Consider the following 19,959-nt stretch of genomic DNA (forward strand, 5'->3'; position numbering starts at 1 on the left):
TATTCCCTTGAGAGGTTTTGTGTAATATAGCACATTTCCTAGCAAGAGATCAGGGGCTGGGAGACAGAAATGGTGTCTGCAGGAAAGAAGTTCACATACTTGTTTGTGTTTGTTTCTAGTAACATCTAGAAGTACCACCACCTTTTATCCCTTTGCTTCAAGAGTCATTTTAGCCCCAACCTCCTGGCGCCCAAATTAGCTCTGGTACTCCACAGTGGAGGTGAAAGGCAATCGACCCAATATGTTATACCTAATGGAACATTTTCTGCTGCACATAAAAGGAAAACAGCAAGGGTGCCTGGGTGGCTCAGTCAGTTAAGCATCCGACTCTTGATTTCAGCTCAGGTCATGATCTCATGGTTCATGGGATCGGGCTCCACATTGACAGTGTGGTGCCTACTTGGGATTCTCTCTCTCTTTCAAAATAAATAAAAACTTAAAATTTAAATAAAGGAAACCAGCAATACAAGCCAACAGAATGTTCCATAAACTTAGCAAAAACTAGAACAATTACACCCACTCCTAGCTTTGAGAAGAACAACAGAATCATGCTAGTTCAAAAGCACAAGAACATAGTCTGACTGGAAGTGATCAATCTAATTTTACTTTGTAAATTGACTAGATGGAAAAGGGAGAGAAAAATAAACAATAGAAGTCAGAGTCCTTGGGTTAATTTGTATTTCAGTTGTTAGCCTTATACATATATTTTACAAATAGTTTATTGTCAAGTTGGTTTCCATATAACACCCAGTGCTCATCCCCACAAGTGCCCTCCTCCATGCCCATCTCCCCCCTCCGCCCCCCACCCATCAGTCCTCAGTTTGTTCTCAGCATTCAAGAGTCTCTCATGGTTTGCCTCCCTCCCCCTCCCCCACTATTTCCCCCCTTCTTCTCCCCCACGGTCCTCAGTTAAGTTCCTCCTAATCCTCCTATACGTGCAAACATATGGTATTTGTCCTTCTCTGCCTGACTTATTTCATAACACCCTCAAGGTCCATCCATGTTGCTCAGCATAACACCCTCAAGGTCCATCCATGTTGCTACACATGGCCAGATTTCATTGTTTCTCACTGCCATGCAGTATTCCATCATATAGATTAACCACATCTTCTTGATCCATTCGTCCGCTGATGGACACTTAGGCTCTTTCCATGTTTTGGCTATTGTTGAGAGTGCTGCTATGAACATTGGGGTACATGGGCTCCTATGCATCAGCACTCCTATATCCCTTGGGTAAATTCCTAGCAGTAGTTGTTAGCCTTATATTAATAAAATATAAGAAAAAAGGATTTTTTAAGTTTATTTATTTATTTGGGGTGGGGGGGTGAATCCCACACAGGCTCTGTGTTGTCAGTGCAGAGCCCGATGAGGGGTTCTAACTGAGAAACTTCGAGATCAGGACCTGAGCTGAAGTCAGATGCTTAACTGACTGAGTCACCCAGGTGCCCCAAAAGATAAGAGAGAGTTTTAACCTAAAGATCACTTTAAACTTACAACAATTGGAGATAATTTTATAAGTTTAAAAAATCAACTTTACTGAATTTTAATTTAGATATACTTCACCCATTTTAAACATGCAGTTCAATGCATTTTGACAAATGCATATACCTGCATAACTACTGCAACAATAAAGATACACATTTTCATTTCATAAAGTTCTCTTATGCCCCTTTGCAGTTAACTTCTCTATCTCTGCCCTCCAGGCAACAAATGATTTGCTGTCACTGTAAAGAAACTTCCTTTTTTTAAAAAAAAAATTTTTTTAAAAAGAAAAAATTTTTTAATGTTTACTTATTTTTGATAGATAAAGAACACGAGTGAGGGAAGGGCAGAGAAAGAAGACACAGAATCCAAAGCAGGCTCCAGGCTCTGAGCTGTCAGCACTTAGCTGTCAGCACAGAGCCTGATGCGGGGTTCAAACCCATGAACAGGGAGATCATGACTTGAGCCAAAGTCAGACACTTAACCAACTGAGCCACCCAGGTGCCCCGAAACTTGCATGTTTTTATACAGTTTTTTCTACTGAGATATAATTCACATACCACTCAATTTACCCATTCAAAGTGTATAATCCAGTAGTTTTTAGTTTAAAAGTATGTAACCATTACTATCTAGTTCTAAAACATTTTCATTACCCTCCTACCACCCCCCAAAAAACCCATATCTATTAGCAGTCAGTCACACCCCATCCCATCCCCCAACACCAGGTCCTGACAACCAATGGTCTATTTTCTGTCTCTATGGATTTGCCTATTCTGGACATTTCATATAAATGGAATTTATAATATGTAGCCTTTTGTGTCTATCTTCACTTGGCATAATGACTTCAAGTATCATTTGTTTCACAGACCATATGTGTACTTCATTCCTTTTTATGGCTGAATAACATTCCATTGTAAAGATATATCACATTTTGTTTACCCATTCATCAACTGATGGCCATTTGTGTTGTTTCTACTTTTGGCTAATGCTGCTATTAACATTTGCAATTTTCTTGGGTATGCACCTAGGAGTGGAGTTGCTGGGTCATATGGTAAGTCTATGTTCAACGTTTTGAAAAGCTGCCAAACTACATTTTTCAAGTAAGCTTTTTATGTTGAGGTGAATATAGACTCATATGCAAGTTACAAGAAATAATACATAGAAGGTGCCTGGGTGGCTCAGTCAGTTAAGCATCTGACTTTGACTCAGGTTATGATCTCACGGTTCATGAGTTTGAGCCCCGTGTTGGGCCCTGTGCTGACAGCTCAGAGCCTGGAGCCTGCTTCGGATTCTACCCTTCCCCTGCTCTTTTTCTCTCTCAATAAACTTAAAAAAAAAAAATTTTTTTTAATACCAAATTATTTTCCAAAGTGAAGACACCATTTTACATTTCACCAGCAGTATATAAATTCCCACTACTCCATAAGACTTGGTATTGTCAGTCTTTTAGTTTTAATTATTATAGTGGGGATGCAGTGGTATCTCAGTCTATTTTAATTTGCATCTCCTTGATGACCAATGATGTTGAGCATCTTTTCATGTGCTAATTATCTATTTGCATATTTTTGAAGTGTCTGCTCGAATCTTTCCCCCCTTTTGAAATTGGGTTGTCTTGTTATTGAGTTTTAAGAGTTCTTTATCTATTCCAGATACACACTCTTTGTCAGATACAGGTATTGCAAATATTTCCATCCATTCTATAGCTTGTCTTTTAATTTTCTCAACAGTGGACAAAGTAGACAAAAAGTATTCAAACTCGATAAAGTCTAATTTAAGAATTTTTCTTTTAGAGTTCATACTTTTTGTGTCCTTTAGCTTTCATATTTAGGCCTATGATCCATTTCGAGTGAATTTTTGTGTATGGTATGAGATACGGGTCCATTTTTTGTTTTTTAATCCAGACAGCCAGTTCTTTCAGCATTCTTTGTTGAAAGGTTCCCTTTCTTGATTTATAAGCTTTTATTTAAACGAGGGATATAAAGAAAAATAAAACAACACTACTTCTAAATACTCAAAAACCATTGCCATCTCAGCAGAACAGAAAATTCCCACACCTTCCCTCACGCCCTGCTCCTCCTACTTCCGAGAGGACAGGCCCACACGGCAAGTTCCACTGGTTCAGAGCAGAAGCAGTTTAACTTCCAGACAAGTAATGTCTTTTACTGAAGCTGTTCATGAGTTCACACAGCAAGGAAAAAAGAGAGTAAGCTATTTTTCCATGAGGCTGTGAGGTGTATTAGATATATTCTCCTAAGTGTTCAGTATGGTTTTCAACCAACATCGACAGAAACAACTTACACTATGGCTTTCAGCAGCACAGAGGGGCAGCTCAGGAGGGATAAAGAGCACTGCTGTGAAAGTCAGGACATGGGGAGTCCAAGCTTTGTGATCTTAGGTTAAGTCACTTAACATTCTTAGTTCCCAATGTGCTCATCAGTAAAATGAAGGATCATTTCCAAGGTTCCTTTGCAGTTAAACATTCTAGAATGCTAAGGAGAAGCCTATTTGTTCTTTCTTCCAAAAGTCAAGAAAAATGGGTAAGAAGGTGTCAAATTGTGAACATTTCTCACATGCAGAGTACTGTACTAGGAACAAATTTTCTTCTTTTTATTTGTTTCCTATTTACCCAACACTTCCACACCAATTAGATATCATTTAATCTTTCTAACCACTGCATTCTTCTCTTCTCACTTTTATCATTTTGGGCAGTACTTACCATCCAGGAAATATACCAACAAGTCATCTTAATTTCACCTGTTTGCCTCAAAAATAAAGTCAATAAAAATATGTTAGGACAATATAGCTCAACTTTAGCCTGCACCTGAGGACCGCGTTCAAATGAAGATTGTAACTGTGTGTGTGAGGTGGGGCCTGAGACACTGCATTTCTAAAAGGCTCCCAGGAGATACAGATGCTGCTGGTCCCTGGAATACACTTTGAGCAGCGAGGTATTAGAAGACTGAGGTCATAGTTTCTGTTTGGGCAGCTTCACTAATGTGAATATTATAAGTTTTCAATACTCTGTACACAACCAAATATTTTATAAATTAGTTTTACACACTGATTTAAGGAATATAATCTAATTGATTCTCACAAGAATATACTAAGTTAACGGTTCAGAAAATCAAGGTCAATTTAACATTTTAATTTTTCAACATAAAAGCTTCAAGTCCTATTTATAAGGCAAAGATGAGGCAATATGAGTTTTGGCTTTCTAATAAAGAGCAGACACGACTGTCGAGAGGATTTCACACTTAAACCCTAGAGTCAAAGGGCAAAATACATTATGAAAATGTAGCTTCAAATAATTAAAGCATTTTGTACCAATGCCATTATTTTATGCCTATGAGAATTCAAGTTCTTACCCATCAAAAACAAAAAAATAACTTAGTGTGTTTTTATTTTATAAAACTTCTGAAAGGTTCAGCATATGAGAGCAGTTTGTGTGCTCAGGAAGGATCTATGGCTCTGCCAAGAACATGGCCTAACACAAATACAGCAAAGATGATTTTCAATAAATGTTACAAAATAGAAACAAAGGCAAAAAATGTAAAAGCGATTTATACAAACTAGACTGGTCAGAAGGAATAGTTTAATGGGATGGAGTGCCTCCTTACCATGCACTGCTTGGTCTGCCTGCAGAGGTCCCTAATCAACAGTTCTAGCTCCAAATCCAAGATGCTATACTTCCAGCCATTTTCTCCCTCTTATATAACTAACTGTACCTATATAACCTACATGTACACACACACACACACACACACAAATATGGTTTTCATCTGGATACAACAGAAATAAATGTTTATGATAGAAAATCAGAGAGATACAGGAAAACATCAAAGAAGATAACACCCTACTACTCAGCAACAACTAATAATATTCTGGTATATATTCTTATAGTCATTTTTTAAGGACCAAATGGACAAATAGTAAACATTTTTCCACATCTTCAAATAATCTCATGACTACATTAGTTAATCATATTCAATCATGTGAATGCACTATAAATTATTTAACCAACTGCTACTGTTAAAATTTAGATTTGTGCGGGGCGCCTGGGTGGCTTAGTCGGTTAAGCATCCGACTTTCGCTTAGGTCATGATCTCGCGGTTCGTGGGTTTGAGCCCCACATCGGGCTCTGTGCTGACAGCCAGCTCAGAGCCTGGAGCCTGTTTCAGTCTGTGACTCCCTCTCTCTCTGACCCTCCCCTGCTCACGCTGTCTCTCTCTCTCTCTCTATCCTAGAAATTAAAAAAAATAAAATAAAATTTAGATTTGTGCTTGTTTTAGGTTTTTTTTACTATTATAAACAATACTGCTATAAGCACCCTTATACATAAATCTTATATACCTTTTATAATTTCCTTAGAGAAAATTCCCAGAATTATTTCAAGATTAAAGAAGAAACATTTTTAAAAACTTTTATAGGAGTTGCCAAATGCCAAAGAGTTGTGGCAAGTTGTCAGAATATACAGGAAGAAATAAAAAAAAAAAAAAAACTGTTGGGGCGCCTGGGTGGCTCAGTCAGTTAAGCATCTGACTCTCGATTTCGGTGCAGGTGGTGATCTCACAGTTTGTGAATTTGAACCCCACATCAGGCTCTGTGCTGACAGCTCAGAGCCTGGACCCTGCTTCAGATTCTGTGTCTACCCTCTATCTCTGCCTCTGTCTTTCTCAAGATCTGTCTCTCTCTCTCAAAAATAAACATTAAAAAAAAATTTTTTAAGCATTAAGTACTATGTGCCAGAATCATTATAAGCATTCTACATATATTAACTCATTTAATACTTACAACAACTTCCTGGGACTGGCATTAATACTATTACCATTATTTTTATTACCATTTTAGCGATGAAATTAACAAGCACAGAGAGTTTAAGGAATTTGCCCAAGATCACACAGCTAGTTACTGGCAGAACTAAGAAATCTGGGTTCCAAAGTCAATGCTCTCAGACTTTTTAAAAACACTCATTTTTGAAAGACAGAAACAGAGTGCAAGTAGGGTAGGAGCAGAGAGAGAGAGAGGAGACACAGAATCCAAAGCAGGGTCCAGGCTCCAAATTGTCAGCACAGAACCTGATGCCGGGCTCAAACCCATGAACTGTGAGATCATGACCTGAGCTGAAGTTGTAAACTTAACCAACTGAGCCACCCATGTGTCCCATATGCTCTTAAACACTATGCCTACTCTTCTGAAACTTGGATGCTATGATACCTTTACCCTCTTACAGTTATTGAGAACTTCAAAGAGCTTTTGTTACTGTGGATTATATCTACCAGATGTTTTCAGATAAGAAATTAAAAATGAAAACATTTAAAATATTTATTACTTAAAAAAATAATAAACCCACGTTTCATGATAACATGTTTCTATGAAAAACACAATTATTTTCCAAAACAAACAAAAAAACCCAGAGTATTTCTGTTTTACTAATTTTGCAAATCTAATGTATAATTTACCAAAAGACAGCTGAATTTGCATATATACTTCATTCAATCTGTTGAGATATCATGTATCATGTAACTCTGGAAAACTATAGTTATACTCATGAGAGGACAACAGTAAAAAAGGTAAATAACATTTTAGTATAAATATATAAAGAGGCGTCTGGGTGGCTCAGTCGGTTAAGCGTCCGACTTCAGCTCAGGTCACGATCTCACGGTTCGTGGGTTCAAGCCCTGCATCGGGCTCTATGCTGACAGCCAGCTCAGAGCCTGGAGCCTGTTTCAGATTCTGTGTCTTCCTCTCTCTCTGACCCTTCCCTGCTCACACTGTATCTCTCTCTCTCTCAGAAATAAATAAAACATTAAAAAAAATTTTTTTTAATATACAAAAAGCCTTCATCTCGTACCTACTGAAAAGGTCTCAGGGATACCCAGGGGTTCCCCAGACCACACGGCGAGAACCACTACACTCATTACTACAGTGCATGCTATACAAAATAGTTGAAAAGCACGGTCTCAGGAACATATTTGTCTAAAACACCTTCCAAATTTTCTGATATATCCCTTATTCAAGAATGATTTTAAGTGCTTATTATATGTGTCAAGTGCTGGAAACAGCAGAAAACAAGAGATAGAGACAGAGAGAGAGTCCCCATTGTGAGGTATTTATATTCTAGTGGGCAGGGTAGCAGTAAACAATAAACAAATAAAGCAGGTGTTCCCTCAGATGATAAATGGTATGAAGGGGAAAAAAAAAAAAAGGATCTTAGAGTGGTCAGGGAAGGCCCGAGAAAGTGACATTTGAACAAAGATCTGAAGGAGGTGAGGGAGCAAGCCAGGAGGCTACCCAGCACAAAGTGCCCCAGTGGAAGGAGTATCAAGCGCAAAAGCCCTGAAACAGGAGCGCTCCCTAAGGTGTGCAGGGACAGCAAAGAGAGAGGTGCGGCTAGGACCCATCAAGTGAGAGAAGAGGGACAGATGCCGTTGGAGGGTTACCGAGCTGCAGGGTTTTGTAGGCCCTATAAAGACTGAGGCTTTTCCTGTGAATGAGAACCACTAGCAGGTTCTGAGTGAGAAGGGCTCTGATCTGACCTTCATTTTCTTTTTCTTTTTCTTTTTCTTTTAGAGAGACGGTGCACATGTGCTCGTGTGCAGTAGGGAAGAGGCAGAGGGAGGGAGAGAGAATCTCAAGCAGTCCCCACACTCAGTGGAGAGAGCTCTAGCCTATCACCTGAGCCAAAATCAAGAGTCAGACGCTTAACCGAATGAGCCACCCAGACACCCTTGATCTTCATTTTAAATGGAAAGTGTAAGTAATTAGTGTTTAAAGTAAAAAACCTGAATGTAAACTCTTACTGTGTGTCCTGAAGCCTCTCTGAGCTTCAGTTTCCTCCTTCACAAAATGTGAAGATATAGATGCCTCAAAGAGTTGCTGTCAAGATCAACTAAGATAATACACATAAATCTTTATCATGTACAGGCTATAAACATTTCATAACTAAATTTATTTTTGCTGGGTAACTGTCATGTACTCCTCTGTTCGAGGCCCTTGGACTATGCTTACTCCAATGCTGCAGCAACCATCCCATTTATGTGACTGCCATGAGATCAAGAAGACCCCAGACACCATGAGTTCAGCCTGATACTGCCCTTTAACTTGTTGAGAGAAAGGCAGAGAAAGTTACTTTTTGTTGTTGATGGCAGAGTGAGGGTTTTTCGTATTTTTTTCCTTGTTATTATAAAGAAAATCCTTTCAAAAACAATGCATGTGGTAATCATAAAAATAAAGTTCCAAAAAAAACAAGACTGTATGAAACTCATCTTTATTTCATTTGGCACTGTTTTAACAAAGCTAAAACTGTGGTTCATGGTCTTGACAGCTTGCCTCATCCAAAAGGAAACAAAATGGAAGAAAAAAGGATAGAGACAGACAGATGAATTCAAATTCCTTTGATCTGGGTCCTAATTCTAAGGGAATCCCAGATAAATTAATGAGTCAGAGAAAAGGCAGTAAGATATAATCCAGAATACTGATGACAATAGCGATCTGTCTGCCTACCTGTCTTCTGAGATCACCATCAAGGTATGAGATCATCAACCAGACCAGAGAAGGAAGGCAAGATAGAGGCCCACCAGCGAACCACAGGGCCTACAGAATTTGACTCCATTTCTCAGGGGCAGGAGCTAGACACTCAGGCATTGGTTTTTATCTCCACCTATTAATATGTGAGTCAGCCTGAGTAGTGATAGAAACCTGCAATGGAAAAACCCAAGGAAAACCAAGATCTCTGGGGAAAATTATAAGCAATCTCATACATCAGAGGTCTCGAAGGGTTTCTTTGTAAGTATGTTACAGCAGAAAGAGCACTGTCATGAGAGTAAGGAAATGAATTCTCCATCTATCTCTGCTACTAATTAATTATGTGACTTGAGGAAATAAATTATCCTCAATGGATAATTTTTTTAAAGTTTTGTTTATTTAAGTAATCTCTACACCCAACATGGGGCTTGAACTCACAATCCCTGATCAAGAGTCTCATGCTCTTTTGCCTGAGCCAGCTAGGCTCCCCCCGGTTTTGTCATCTTAACTAAACCTTAGGAGGCAATATTTAAGGTTTCCTCAAGCTCTAAAATCCCTTGAATATAAGCAAAAATATGGTTTTTTAAAAGCCCACATTAATATTTAGATTTTTAGGAGATTCAAAAGGTAAGTATTGCTGAAAGTCCGGAAGTTTTTCACCAGCTCTATAAATCCCTGAGTGATGTGAACCCAAACAGGGGGGCCCCTCCTTAACAAGTTAGCCTACTACCAAAAAGGGCAAAAGTTACCTGCCCACCATCTTCCTTCAACTTCATTTTTATGAATTACTATTCCCCTCTCCCCAACTGAAACTATTATAAAATATACAGTTCAGAGGCAAATTGTAATGATCCATGAACTAGAAGCTTTTTAAAAGAAATCTGCAAGAATTAAGTATTGTTTTGTTTTTCTTTCATAGTTTATTAAGAATTAAGTATTTAGACATCAAGTGATGAGGGAAAAAATGGACTGAGAAACACTTTTCAATTGTTAATTAATATTTTTTAATAGCATGCATATGGTACAAAACATGAAAGATTTAAAAGGCAGATACAGTTAAAAACAAAGAAAACCGTTTTCTAAGAGATAAATCAGAGAGGGCACTTGGAGGACTTCAGTGCATATTTTGCTCTATTTCTTAGGTTGGGTAACGTGTCCATGAGTTTATATACTCTATATATTGTTCTAATACATACTCTGTATGTTCTTTCACATTTATGTGATATTCCATAATCATAATAAAACTAGAAGATAACTGTTTTGTGGAACAAAAAGTCTCTTCTATGCCAATCCTCCGGGTCATTGTTACCAGCTTCTTATGATCTGTCCAGAGATAACCTATACATACACAAGCACTGGGATTTGTCTGAGTGCAGCTGTATGGGGGTTGGGAGGGTATGTACACATATGTGCACAAAAGAGACAGAAAAAACAGACCCCCTAATTGCATCTCATCAAAATCAAGGTATGTCAAGGGCCCAACAAAAACCTAAGAAACTGTGTCAATTCCTTTCTCAAAAGGGAACTCTGTCCCACTGTTGTGGAATTAGAAACTAAGAAGACTACACTGGCTGGATACAGGGACAAGGCCTGCCTGGTCAAAGTCTTACATACTAGCTGGCAAGAGCTGAGCCCCAGCATTCCTCTGTTCTAAAATGCATCAGCCGGTGCCCCAACATTCCCTTACTCTTAACTTCAGAAATCCCAAATATCCATCTCAGATCATTAGTTTTCTAATTACAGTGATCTAGACAGGTGTCCACAGTGGTGACAGATGCTTTAATCCTCTAATCGTGGCTTTATCAGAACACTTAGATTTAACAATACACATCATAGGAAGACAGACAGGACACACTGCACATCCTTAGATGTGGAAGAAGCTCAATTTTGAAAGCCAAGCATTCAACAGCACCTACTATGGGCAAGGACTGGCTAAGAGACGAGACACTAGTTGGAGGATTCATTTCTTAACGCAAAACAGATTTCAAAAAATTCTGAGACCATCTTGATTTAAAGGCTTATGCCTATTTATTAGGGGAAGTATGCCAAACCAGATTTTTCATTTACTCAAAAAACATACTTACTGAGTGTCTACCATGTGCCAGTGTCAGGAGCCAATATACAGATGACTATATTGCCTTTGAGAAGCTAATCATTTAATTAGAGAGACAGGTAAAAATGATAATTAGTCTACAATGTAAAAGTGGTGCTGTAGGAACAGAGAGAGGGAAGGCCTGACTCTATTCAGAGACTTCACAGAAAGGCAGCATCTGAACTGGATCTCAAAGGGTCAGTAAGAGACCATCAGCAGTGAAGACGATGAAAATCTTCATCATGTCTCCCCAAAATCTCCCAAACTCCAAATGCCAAATGAACACTATTAATAAGTACACAATGTACCCTGGAACTTTGCCTTAACATTCAGTATCCTAAAGTTTAATTTAGGGTAAAGATTCTGCATCTTAAATCTTGTCTAAAAAGTTTATTTTTAAAAATCTCATTAAACAGGGGTGCCTAGGTGGTTCTGTCGGTTAAATGTCCGACTTCAGCGCAGATCATGATCTGGCAGTTCGTAAGTTCAAGCCCCACATTGGGCTCTGTGCTGACAGTGTGGAGCCTGGAGCCTGCTTCAGATTTTGTGTCTCCTTCTCTCTCTGCCCCTCCCCTGCTTGCACTCTGCCCCTCTCTCTCTTAAAATTAAATCAACATTAAAATTTTAATCCCATTAAACAGTAGTTTCACCTATAAAGTATATATTTAGGGAAGCCCAAATATTGTATTGCTAGAAATTAACCTATGGCTCATGTAGTCTAAATATCTTGACTTATTTAGAAAGAACAGTTGGCTTTTAGTTTAGCAAGGCTTCATAATGATGCTTTTTCATTTCCCATCATACATACAGCTATCATACTACTGTTGCAATGCAGCATAATGGCTACAGCTTCAGAAGAAAACAGTAACAATTTTACAAAAATTTTGAACATTTAGGAACCACAAGGACTAAAGAAATCCATTTGCTATACCGGGGTTTCTCTACTTTTACAAACATAGGCAAAAGACAAAGGTACACATACATGTTATTTATTCTCTGCAGACCTTTCATTCTACCTGTATCCAACACCCTTGTCAATTTTATCGTACTTGTCTTACATACTATTATCCTTTGAAAGTTTTATGAAGTAGCTGGTCCAACAGATGGGTAGCTAGCCCTGCCCAACATATGTCATAGGAAAAGCAGCTCTTAGGGAGGACAAGAAGTAAGTCCCCTTAGGGGAAAGCAAATAATCTTTTAACCTTTACTAAGAAAAGTTACTAGACTGAGATAATCTGTAAGTAACAAAGTGATCAAAGAAGGGTGAGAGAGTTTAAATGCTAACTTATACTCCCTAAGATAAAATGTGCACTTGCCCACATACAACAGAGAACCAGAACACAGAGAAGGAAAACAAAACGAAACAAACCCCAAGCCAGTTTAACCGGGAGTGATTTCATCAAAGCCAGGTGGGAAACAGTCAGATAAGCATACTATCTTGTTTAGAACAGGGAGCCCAACAGATCTGGGGGAGGAAAAGGAAAGGCAACAACCTAAACAATATAGCATATATGAACAGGAGAACTCAACTAAAAAATTACTCGTCGTGGTCTTATTTGTAAAACCAGAAAGAACAGAACAGTAGCAGTATCTTTCCTCTTTGCCCTTCCCTGTTCATAAAGCTTAACCTAATAGCATCTGATCCCTTCTTCAGATGGATATCTGTGTCTTTCAACATACTATCTAAGTGTTCCCCAAGGAGAACAGTAAGACCAATTCTGCCTGAGACAGTATCTGCCAAAAACAAGGAGTCCAGCTCATTCTAATGAGTGAAAGCCAGTGGATGGGAAAGGTCCGCAAATGCCACTTGTATGAATCTTTCAAGATATGCTACAGACTACATTTTAGCAGAAGTCTAAAAATAACAAAAGTACATTCCCTATTTTTAGATAACTAACTTACAAGTTTCAAAATGCTAAAAGTAAAGGAGACCATTAAAAACAAACTGGAATTTTAAACTATTTTAAAAGACACTTCTGAATTGAGAAAATTGTTTTGAGACAAAGAGAGAGTTTCAAAAATCTCAACATTCTTTCTGTTGACTCCTTTCTAGCTCAAACTTTCCCATCTCCGAAACTTAAGAGTCTCGATCTTATGGGTTATAAAAGAACATTTCCAAGAACCAAAAGAAGATAAAGAAGTTTATACCACAAATGAGAAAGAATTGAAGAAAATTTTTTAAACATTCTGTCACGAAGAGACATTAATAATAGAGTGTAGACAGTAATGTATAAAACAGCAAAAGCAATTTAATTATCCTACATTAAAAGCAGTGCTACAGATGATAATAAACCACTTAATTACAGGAAAATATTTTCTTCTCACTGAACAATCTTAAGTCAGTAAACATCTAAAGCAAAGCTCTGTCTGAATAACTGGAGTTTGCAATTAGAAAAAAAAGACTAATACTTTTTTACAATAAAAACCTGAACATGAAGCACATTCACTGGACGATTTATGTTTAGCCCCATCTATCTTCCTCCCATTTCCATCCAATCCTAGTACAGATATACGCAACCTTACTAAAGAAACCCATGGCAAACAGGATCTGCAGGAAATCAGAATTACCGGACTGCACAGCCATCATTAACATCTCTGGTTCCAGGAGAGTCATGACAGATTCTTCTCAGAAACAGCAACCCACAAATATCATGAAAAAATTCAAAGTCACAGAAGATGTTGTCTTCAGAGGCAACTGAAGCTTTCATAAATTCAATCTCGTGCCTTATGCTCAAATCAGACTGTGAGAACTCAGTCCCCTTCTCAGTGCAGTTACCAATTTATCCACCCTTCAGGCAAGTCAAGATGGCACAGAGTTGAATTACTGCCGACAGGAAACCAAAAGGCGCTCAAGTTAAGACATATGAAGTGTGGTTAGAACAGTGAGTGAGCTCCTCCCCCTTGCTGTTCGTCTCTGGGGGGAGGGGGAGAGACATACAGAAAGAGACCTTCAGAACACAGATCAAATGCTTCCTCCCCACCCCCAACCCTTTTCAGGAAGAGAAGGTAAGGTTTTGTTCAAAACCTTTAGTATAAGGGACTGGGCTGCTAATGCAGTTTAGAGCAACAGATTAAAACACAATTCAAACAACTCAATCTTTTGAAACAAACAAGCCCAATTACTGACCCATTACTGGGAGGTGGGGATGGGAATCAGGCACATATAAACACATGCATACAGAGAATTGTATGTGGTGAGTTAGTTTTCTGAAAAAGAGTTCTAAGGGCTTTTTCTTCTGTGATATTTATGGATAACAGACTAAGGAAGCTGAACATTTAACTAGAGAAGTACAACTATTTCTCCACCCCCACTCCAATTAAAATATCTGTTTCAAAAAGTCATCTGAATACATTCCGGAGCTGTAATCTGTCTTTCAGATCTGCCAATCCGCTAAACGAGCCTCTTAATTTGTTCCTATGTGAGACATGTGATCTGTCAATAGACAGTTTTACTGATGTTATTTGACTTTTCTAAAATGTGTTGTGATCTTGCTAGACGTATGCCAACACATAAGATGACAGTTCAAATATATAAGAATTTCCCTTAAACCTTAGTTCTTTCTCCACTAGCACGGAGCAGCCTCTTCTGAACAAGAACGAATGAATACAGGCATTTTACCTTTCACTGCAAAAAACAAAAACAAACTAAAATCCTTTCCAACCAGAGCAATTTCATTTATCCAAAATGAAAGTCTCACTCATTACCTTCACAGTCCTTTTCACTCACTGACCGTCATAATAAGGATATTAAGGTGCCTTTTAGCATATCTGATGGACTTTTAAACAGCTGGAAACTAGAAATCCATGTTTGGTACGTTAGCTAGAATTCCTCCATCTTTCTGGTGAAGCAGCAGCCTGTATCTGGAAAGCCTGCTGCTGCAGCTCAGCCCAAGCAAATGCCATAATGCTTACAGAGTCAAACTGATGATAAATGACCACCACTGAGAGACCTCAGGAGAGAAAACAGTCTCAGAATGACTGAGGGCAATACGCTGTTATTAGGAGAAAGAAAGCAATGCAGACTTGGGGTGGAGGAGATGTTATGGAAGAGAGGAGAGAAAAACTTCCTTTCTTCCTCACTCCAAGAACATCATGTTTAAAAGAAAAGCCAGCAAAGCTCGATATAGAAGTGTGGGAATGACTCAACAGGCAACCAAGTGGCAGCCAGTGTGGGCTACGTGCTGCTATGGGAAGACAGAAGCATTCTCACCAGCCCGTTCTGGCAACCAAATTTTCAACTGTCTTATGAAAAATGGGTAAATTTCAATTCTCAGACTACCCAGTAGTCTGGTCAGAGGTTAGCAACTAAAGGAAAAGCATCCTTCAAAGGTTGAATCATTTCTTTGTCCCTTGTGGGCAGTACAATCTGCTGTGTGAGGGTTTTTCAAATGAAACAAGTTCTCACAGTTCTGTACTTACAGGAAAATAAATACAAATTATAAGATTCCTGCACAGACTATGGCAGGAAGGGCAGAGGGCTGTTTCCCTCCTGCCAAAATGTCTCTTTTTGCTGTAGAAGAGGGCCCAGAGGGTCATAACTGTCAATATTGCAGCCCTACAGAAATAGTGACAGTCATATATGGTGGTGGCAGCAGTAACGCATCACAATGCAACTGTTGGTTAACTTTTTCATAGCAATTCTACACACATTATCTCACCTGCAACTTGGGATCAAAGGAGCTAAAGAAAAGGAAAACAATTTTTAGACAGAAATCTAAAAAAGTAATCTTTTTAAAAAAGGAAACAAGCAACAGAATCTTTGCCTACTGCTAAGATTTTGCATTTACCCTGAAGAGTATCAGCCCAGCGACAGACTCACTGTGAAACTGGCTTTACGACAGGTTTCACAAAGCCAGAAGTCTGAACTCCTATGACAGCCTCTGTGCCACTCTTTTTTTTGTGCCAGTTAGCAAAATCTCATAGAGAACTAAAGTAAACTTTGACAAGGTCTTTGTACAAGTGAACATGATTTTCAAGTTTATGGCACCAAGGGAATGAAGGGTAATGATCTCCATTTCCAATTAAATAAAACCTCTTTTGCTTTTAATCATAACTCTCTAGCTAGCCAACACAAAATTAATATGCTACAGTCTCTATTAATCCACACTAAAGGGACTTAATACCTGCAGGGTATCAATATAGTGTATTCACAAAGCTACCCCACCCCCACCGCCACAAGGCTCCCTAAAGGCCTTTAATGCTCATAACCAAAGGGAGCTAGACAAATTCTTGTCCTACTTGAACTTCCTGCTGGATGTGTCATAGTTTCTACACTCTACTTAAAACTTCCTACTTCCTTAATTTTATTAAGATTCCTAAGGAGCTCTCTTCTTTATTCCTATTAGGAGGCCCCCTTCCCTCTTTTACATATTCTGCCTGGTCAATCTCATCCTTTCTTAGGATTAACTACCACCTACATACTGATTCACACCCAGCTCTGACTTTATCTGCAAGCTATCAACTGCGAGAGTCTCTACCTGCTATCTGAAACTCATTATGTCCCCAAACAAACATCAATGCCACCCTGGACCAACCCCTCAAGACATGTTGCTTCCATTTTTCCTATCTTAAATAATGGTATTCAGGTTCCAACCATAAACTTAGACACCCCTCCCTCAAGCCCTAGACACCTAAGTATGACTATTTCATAATTTATTCCTCAAGTTCTTCCTTTCTGTTCCATGCCTACAATCAGTGCTTTATTTCAAGTCCTTCATATTTCTTGCCTGGAGTACAGCAACAGCTTCTTTTTTTCTTTTCTTTTTTTAACGATTTTTTTTTTAAGTTTATTTATTTTGAGAGAGAGAATGTGTGCACATGAGTGGGGGAGGGCAGAGAGAGAGAGTGAGAGAGAACCCAAGTGGGCTCCACACTTTCAGCATAGACCTCGAAGCAGGGCTCAATCTCAGGAACAGTAAAGTCATGACCTGAGGCAAGATCAAGAATTGAACACTTAACCAACCGAGCCATCCAGGCACCCCATAACAACAGTTTTTTTAAAAAAAAACATTGATTTTTTGGCTCAGGTCATGATCTCCTGGTTGGTGGGTTTGGGCTCTGCACCAGCAGCTCAGCGGTCTCTTGGGATTCTCTGTCTCTCCCTCTTTCTCTGCCCCTCCCCTACAAGCAAGCACACCCACATGCGCGGACTTTCTCTCTCAAAAACATATGAATGAACACTAAAAAAAAAAAATTATTATGGAAACAATGGAACACAAAGGCAGAAAGAATGGAATAATAACCTGCTTATGTACCTTATCACTTAGCTTCAAAATTTATCAACACATGGCCCAGCCTCTCCATACTCCCCCCCCGCCACCACCACCACACACAGTATCCAGCCCCACACTGGATCACTCTGTAACAAATTCTAACCATCATTCCATTCATTTTTATTCTGTACATCTAAAAGAACCACAATATTATTACCACTCAAAGTTTTAAAAATCCCTTAATATCATCAACTATTCAATGTTCAAATTTTCCCAACTGTCTCATTAATTTTTTAGTGTTGATTATTCAAATCAGAGTCCAACAGGGACAATATACTGCATTTCATTGATGTGTCTCTTAAATCTTCTTTAAATTCATAATTCCTTTCTCTTTTCTTGTAGTTTATTTGTTGAAAAAATAAGGTTGTTTTCCCACAGTTTGTACTTTGCTAACTATACCCCCATGGTACCATTTAACAAGCTGCTCTATCCCCTATATTTCCAGTAAATTAGGAGTTAAATACAGGGGCTTGATCCAATTCAGGTCAAAGTTTTTCACGAAAATATTGCATAGGTGGTACTGTGTACTTCAGCAAAGGTTTCTAAACTGTGTTCCTTCTTGGGGTGCCTGGGTGGCTCAGTCAGGTAAGCCCATGACTTTGGCCCATGAGCCTGTGGTTCATGAGTTCAAGCCCCACATCAGGCTCTGGGCTAACAGCTCAAAGCCTGGAACCTGCTTCAGATTCTGTGTCTCCTTCTCTCTCTACTCCTCCCCCACTCACACTCTGTGTGTGTCTCTCTCTCAAAAATAAGTAAAAATTGGGGCGCCTGGGTGGCTTAGTCAGTTAAGCATCCGACTTTCGCTTAGGTCATGATCTCGTGGTTCATGGGTTTGAGCCCCACGTCGGGCTCTGTGCTGACTGCCAGCTCAGAGCCTGGAGCCTGTTTCAGTCTGTGACTCCCTCTCTCTCTGACCCTCCCCTGCTCACGCTGTCTCTCTCTCTCTCTCTCCTAGAAATAAAAAAAAAAAGTAAAAATTTTTTTTAAAAAATTTAACTGTTTTCCTTCTCTCCAGCCTTGCCTTCATTAAAAACCATCCTTCTTACCAAATAATTCTTATTCATCCTTCAAACTCAGTTTAACTGCTGCCTTCTAATGATCCTGGCACTCTCCCCACCCTCATCACACCCTCCATGGATATGCTAAATACCCCTCATTTATGCTCCCCAGAACCTGTGCCCACCTCTATTAATGCTCTTCACCACATGGCTTAATGCCTCTACATTAACAGATGGAGCACAGTATCTGACATGTGACAGCATTCATAAATGTATGCCAAACAAAATGAAGAGCCCTATTTAGCATAGAAAATTCTAACAGTATGGGAAAAGTTCCTAACAACAAAAGAATCCCTACCTACTCAGAAAAGGCAGGTATAGCCTGTTAAAATTTTCACTAAAGCACATGCTTAAGGTGCTATTATTTGGAAAACTACATGAGGAAGACTAAAATTATCCACAGCATTCAGGTACAGAGTTATCATAAATAAGGACAACCACAATAATGCCCTTAGGGATTTTAAGAGCTAATAGCAATGAAAATGCCTAAATTGTAGGGAATGAGTGGGAGAAACTAGAAAACAGAGCACCTAGTTCACTACAAAATAAGCAATTCTTTAACCATCAAAAGCTGTCAACTTCACCAACAACTGACATCATTTCTAGGATGGAATGTAGTATAGACAGGTACTATACACAATGTAACAGATGCCTTTTGTGATCTCCACAGGATTTCGGAACACTAAAATGTAATCTTGTTCCTATGTCCACTTCTGATTTAGGTTCTCACAAGTGCACGCAGTTTACTGAGGTTCATCTCTACAAAAATCTAATCATCATGAAAAAATGTACAGGTCCCAACCAGTTAAGTCTCTCCTCCAGATACTTGGTGTTGGGCAAGGTGAAAACAACCAAAGATAACACAACCCAGCACACAAGCAAGTCACTACAGGTCTTGGGCAGCTTCCATTTCCTGTGACCAAAATCTACTACTAATGAAAAACCCAGTCAAGAACAGCAAACCTAGGAGGATCACAACATTACCATAGGTGTGCTATTCCTTGGCTTCAAGACACATGAAGGCAATATTTTCAGGAAACTTTTCCAAGTATAGTAAATGTTAAGGGCTATGATAGCTGTAAGCATAAACAGCCAAGTCATTCATACTGTATGTCTGAAACACTCATCAGACACAATGTCAATGCCAGAGGGGGCACAAAGACAAGGATGAACCAGACTGACACTGCCTCTCTCCTCAAGGACAGTGGGATTATAAAGAAGTAGGACAGGGGTGCTTGAGTGGCTCAGTCGGCCGAGCATATGACTCTGGATTTCAGCTCAGGTCATGATCCCAGGATTGCGGGATTAAGCCCTATGCCGGGCTCCGCACTGAGCATGGAGCCTGCTTAAAATTCTCTCTCTCCACCTCTGCCCTTCTCCCCTTTGGTCACTCTCTTAAAAAAAAAAAAAAAGAAAAAGAAAAGTATGGGGCGCCTGGGTGGCTCAGTCAGTTGGGCATCCAACTTCGGCTCAAGTCATGATCTCACGGTTGTAGGTTCAAGCTCCGCCTCAGGCTCTGTGCTGAACATTT

At 39.2% G+C, this 19,959-nt stretch overlaps 1 protein-coding gene across 1 annotated transcript in view; it reads right to left on the minus strand.

The window, feature by feature from the left end:
• Positions 1 to 13,914, minus strand: part of MRTFA (myocardin related transcription factor A) — a 99,182-nt gene extending 85,268 nt beyond the window's left edge. The window contains 1 exon segment of the mRNA XM_077757930.1: positions 13,667 to 13,914. Coding sequence (XP_077614056.1) covers positions 13,667 to 13,712 — 46 coding nt within the window. The 5' untranslated portion in view covers positions 13,713 to 13,914.
• Between the last annotated feature and the right edge of the window lie 6,045 nt (positions 13,915 to 19,959).

The sequence above is a fragment of the Crocuta crocuta genome, unplaced genomic scaffold (genome assembly GCF_008692635.1).
Source record: "Crocuta crocuta isolate KB4526 unplaced genomic scaffold, BGI_CrCroc_1.0 scaffold143, whole genome shotgun sequence".
NCBI lineage: Eukaryota > Metazoa > Chordata > Mammalia > Carnivora > Hyaenidae > Crocuta > Crocuta crocuta.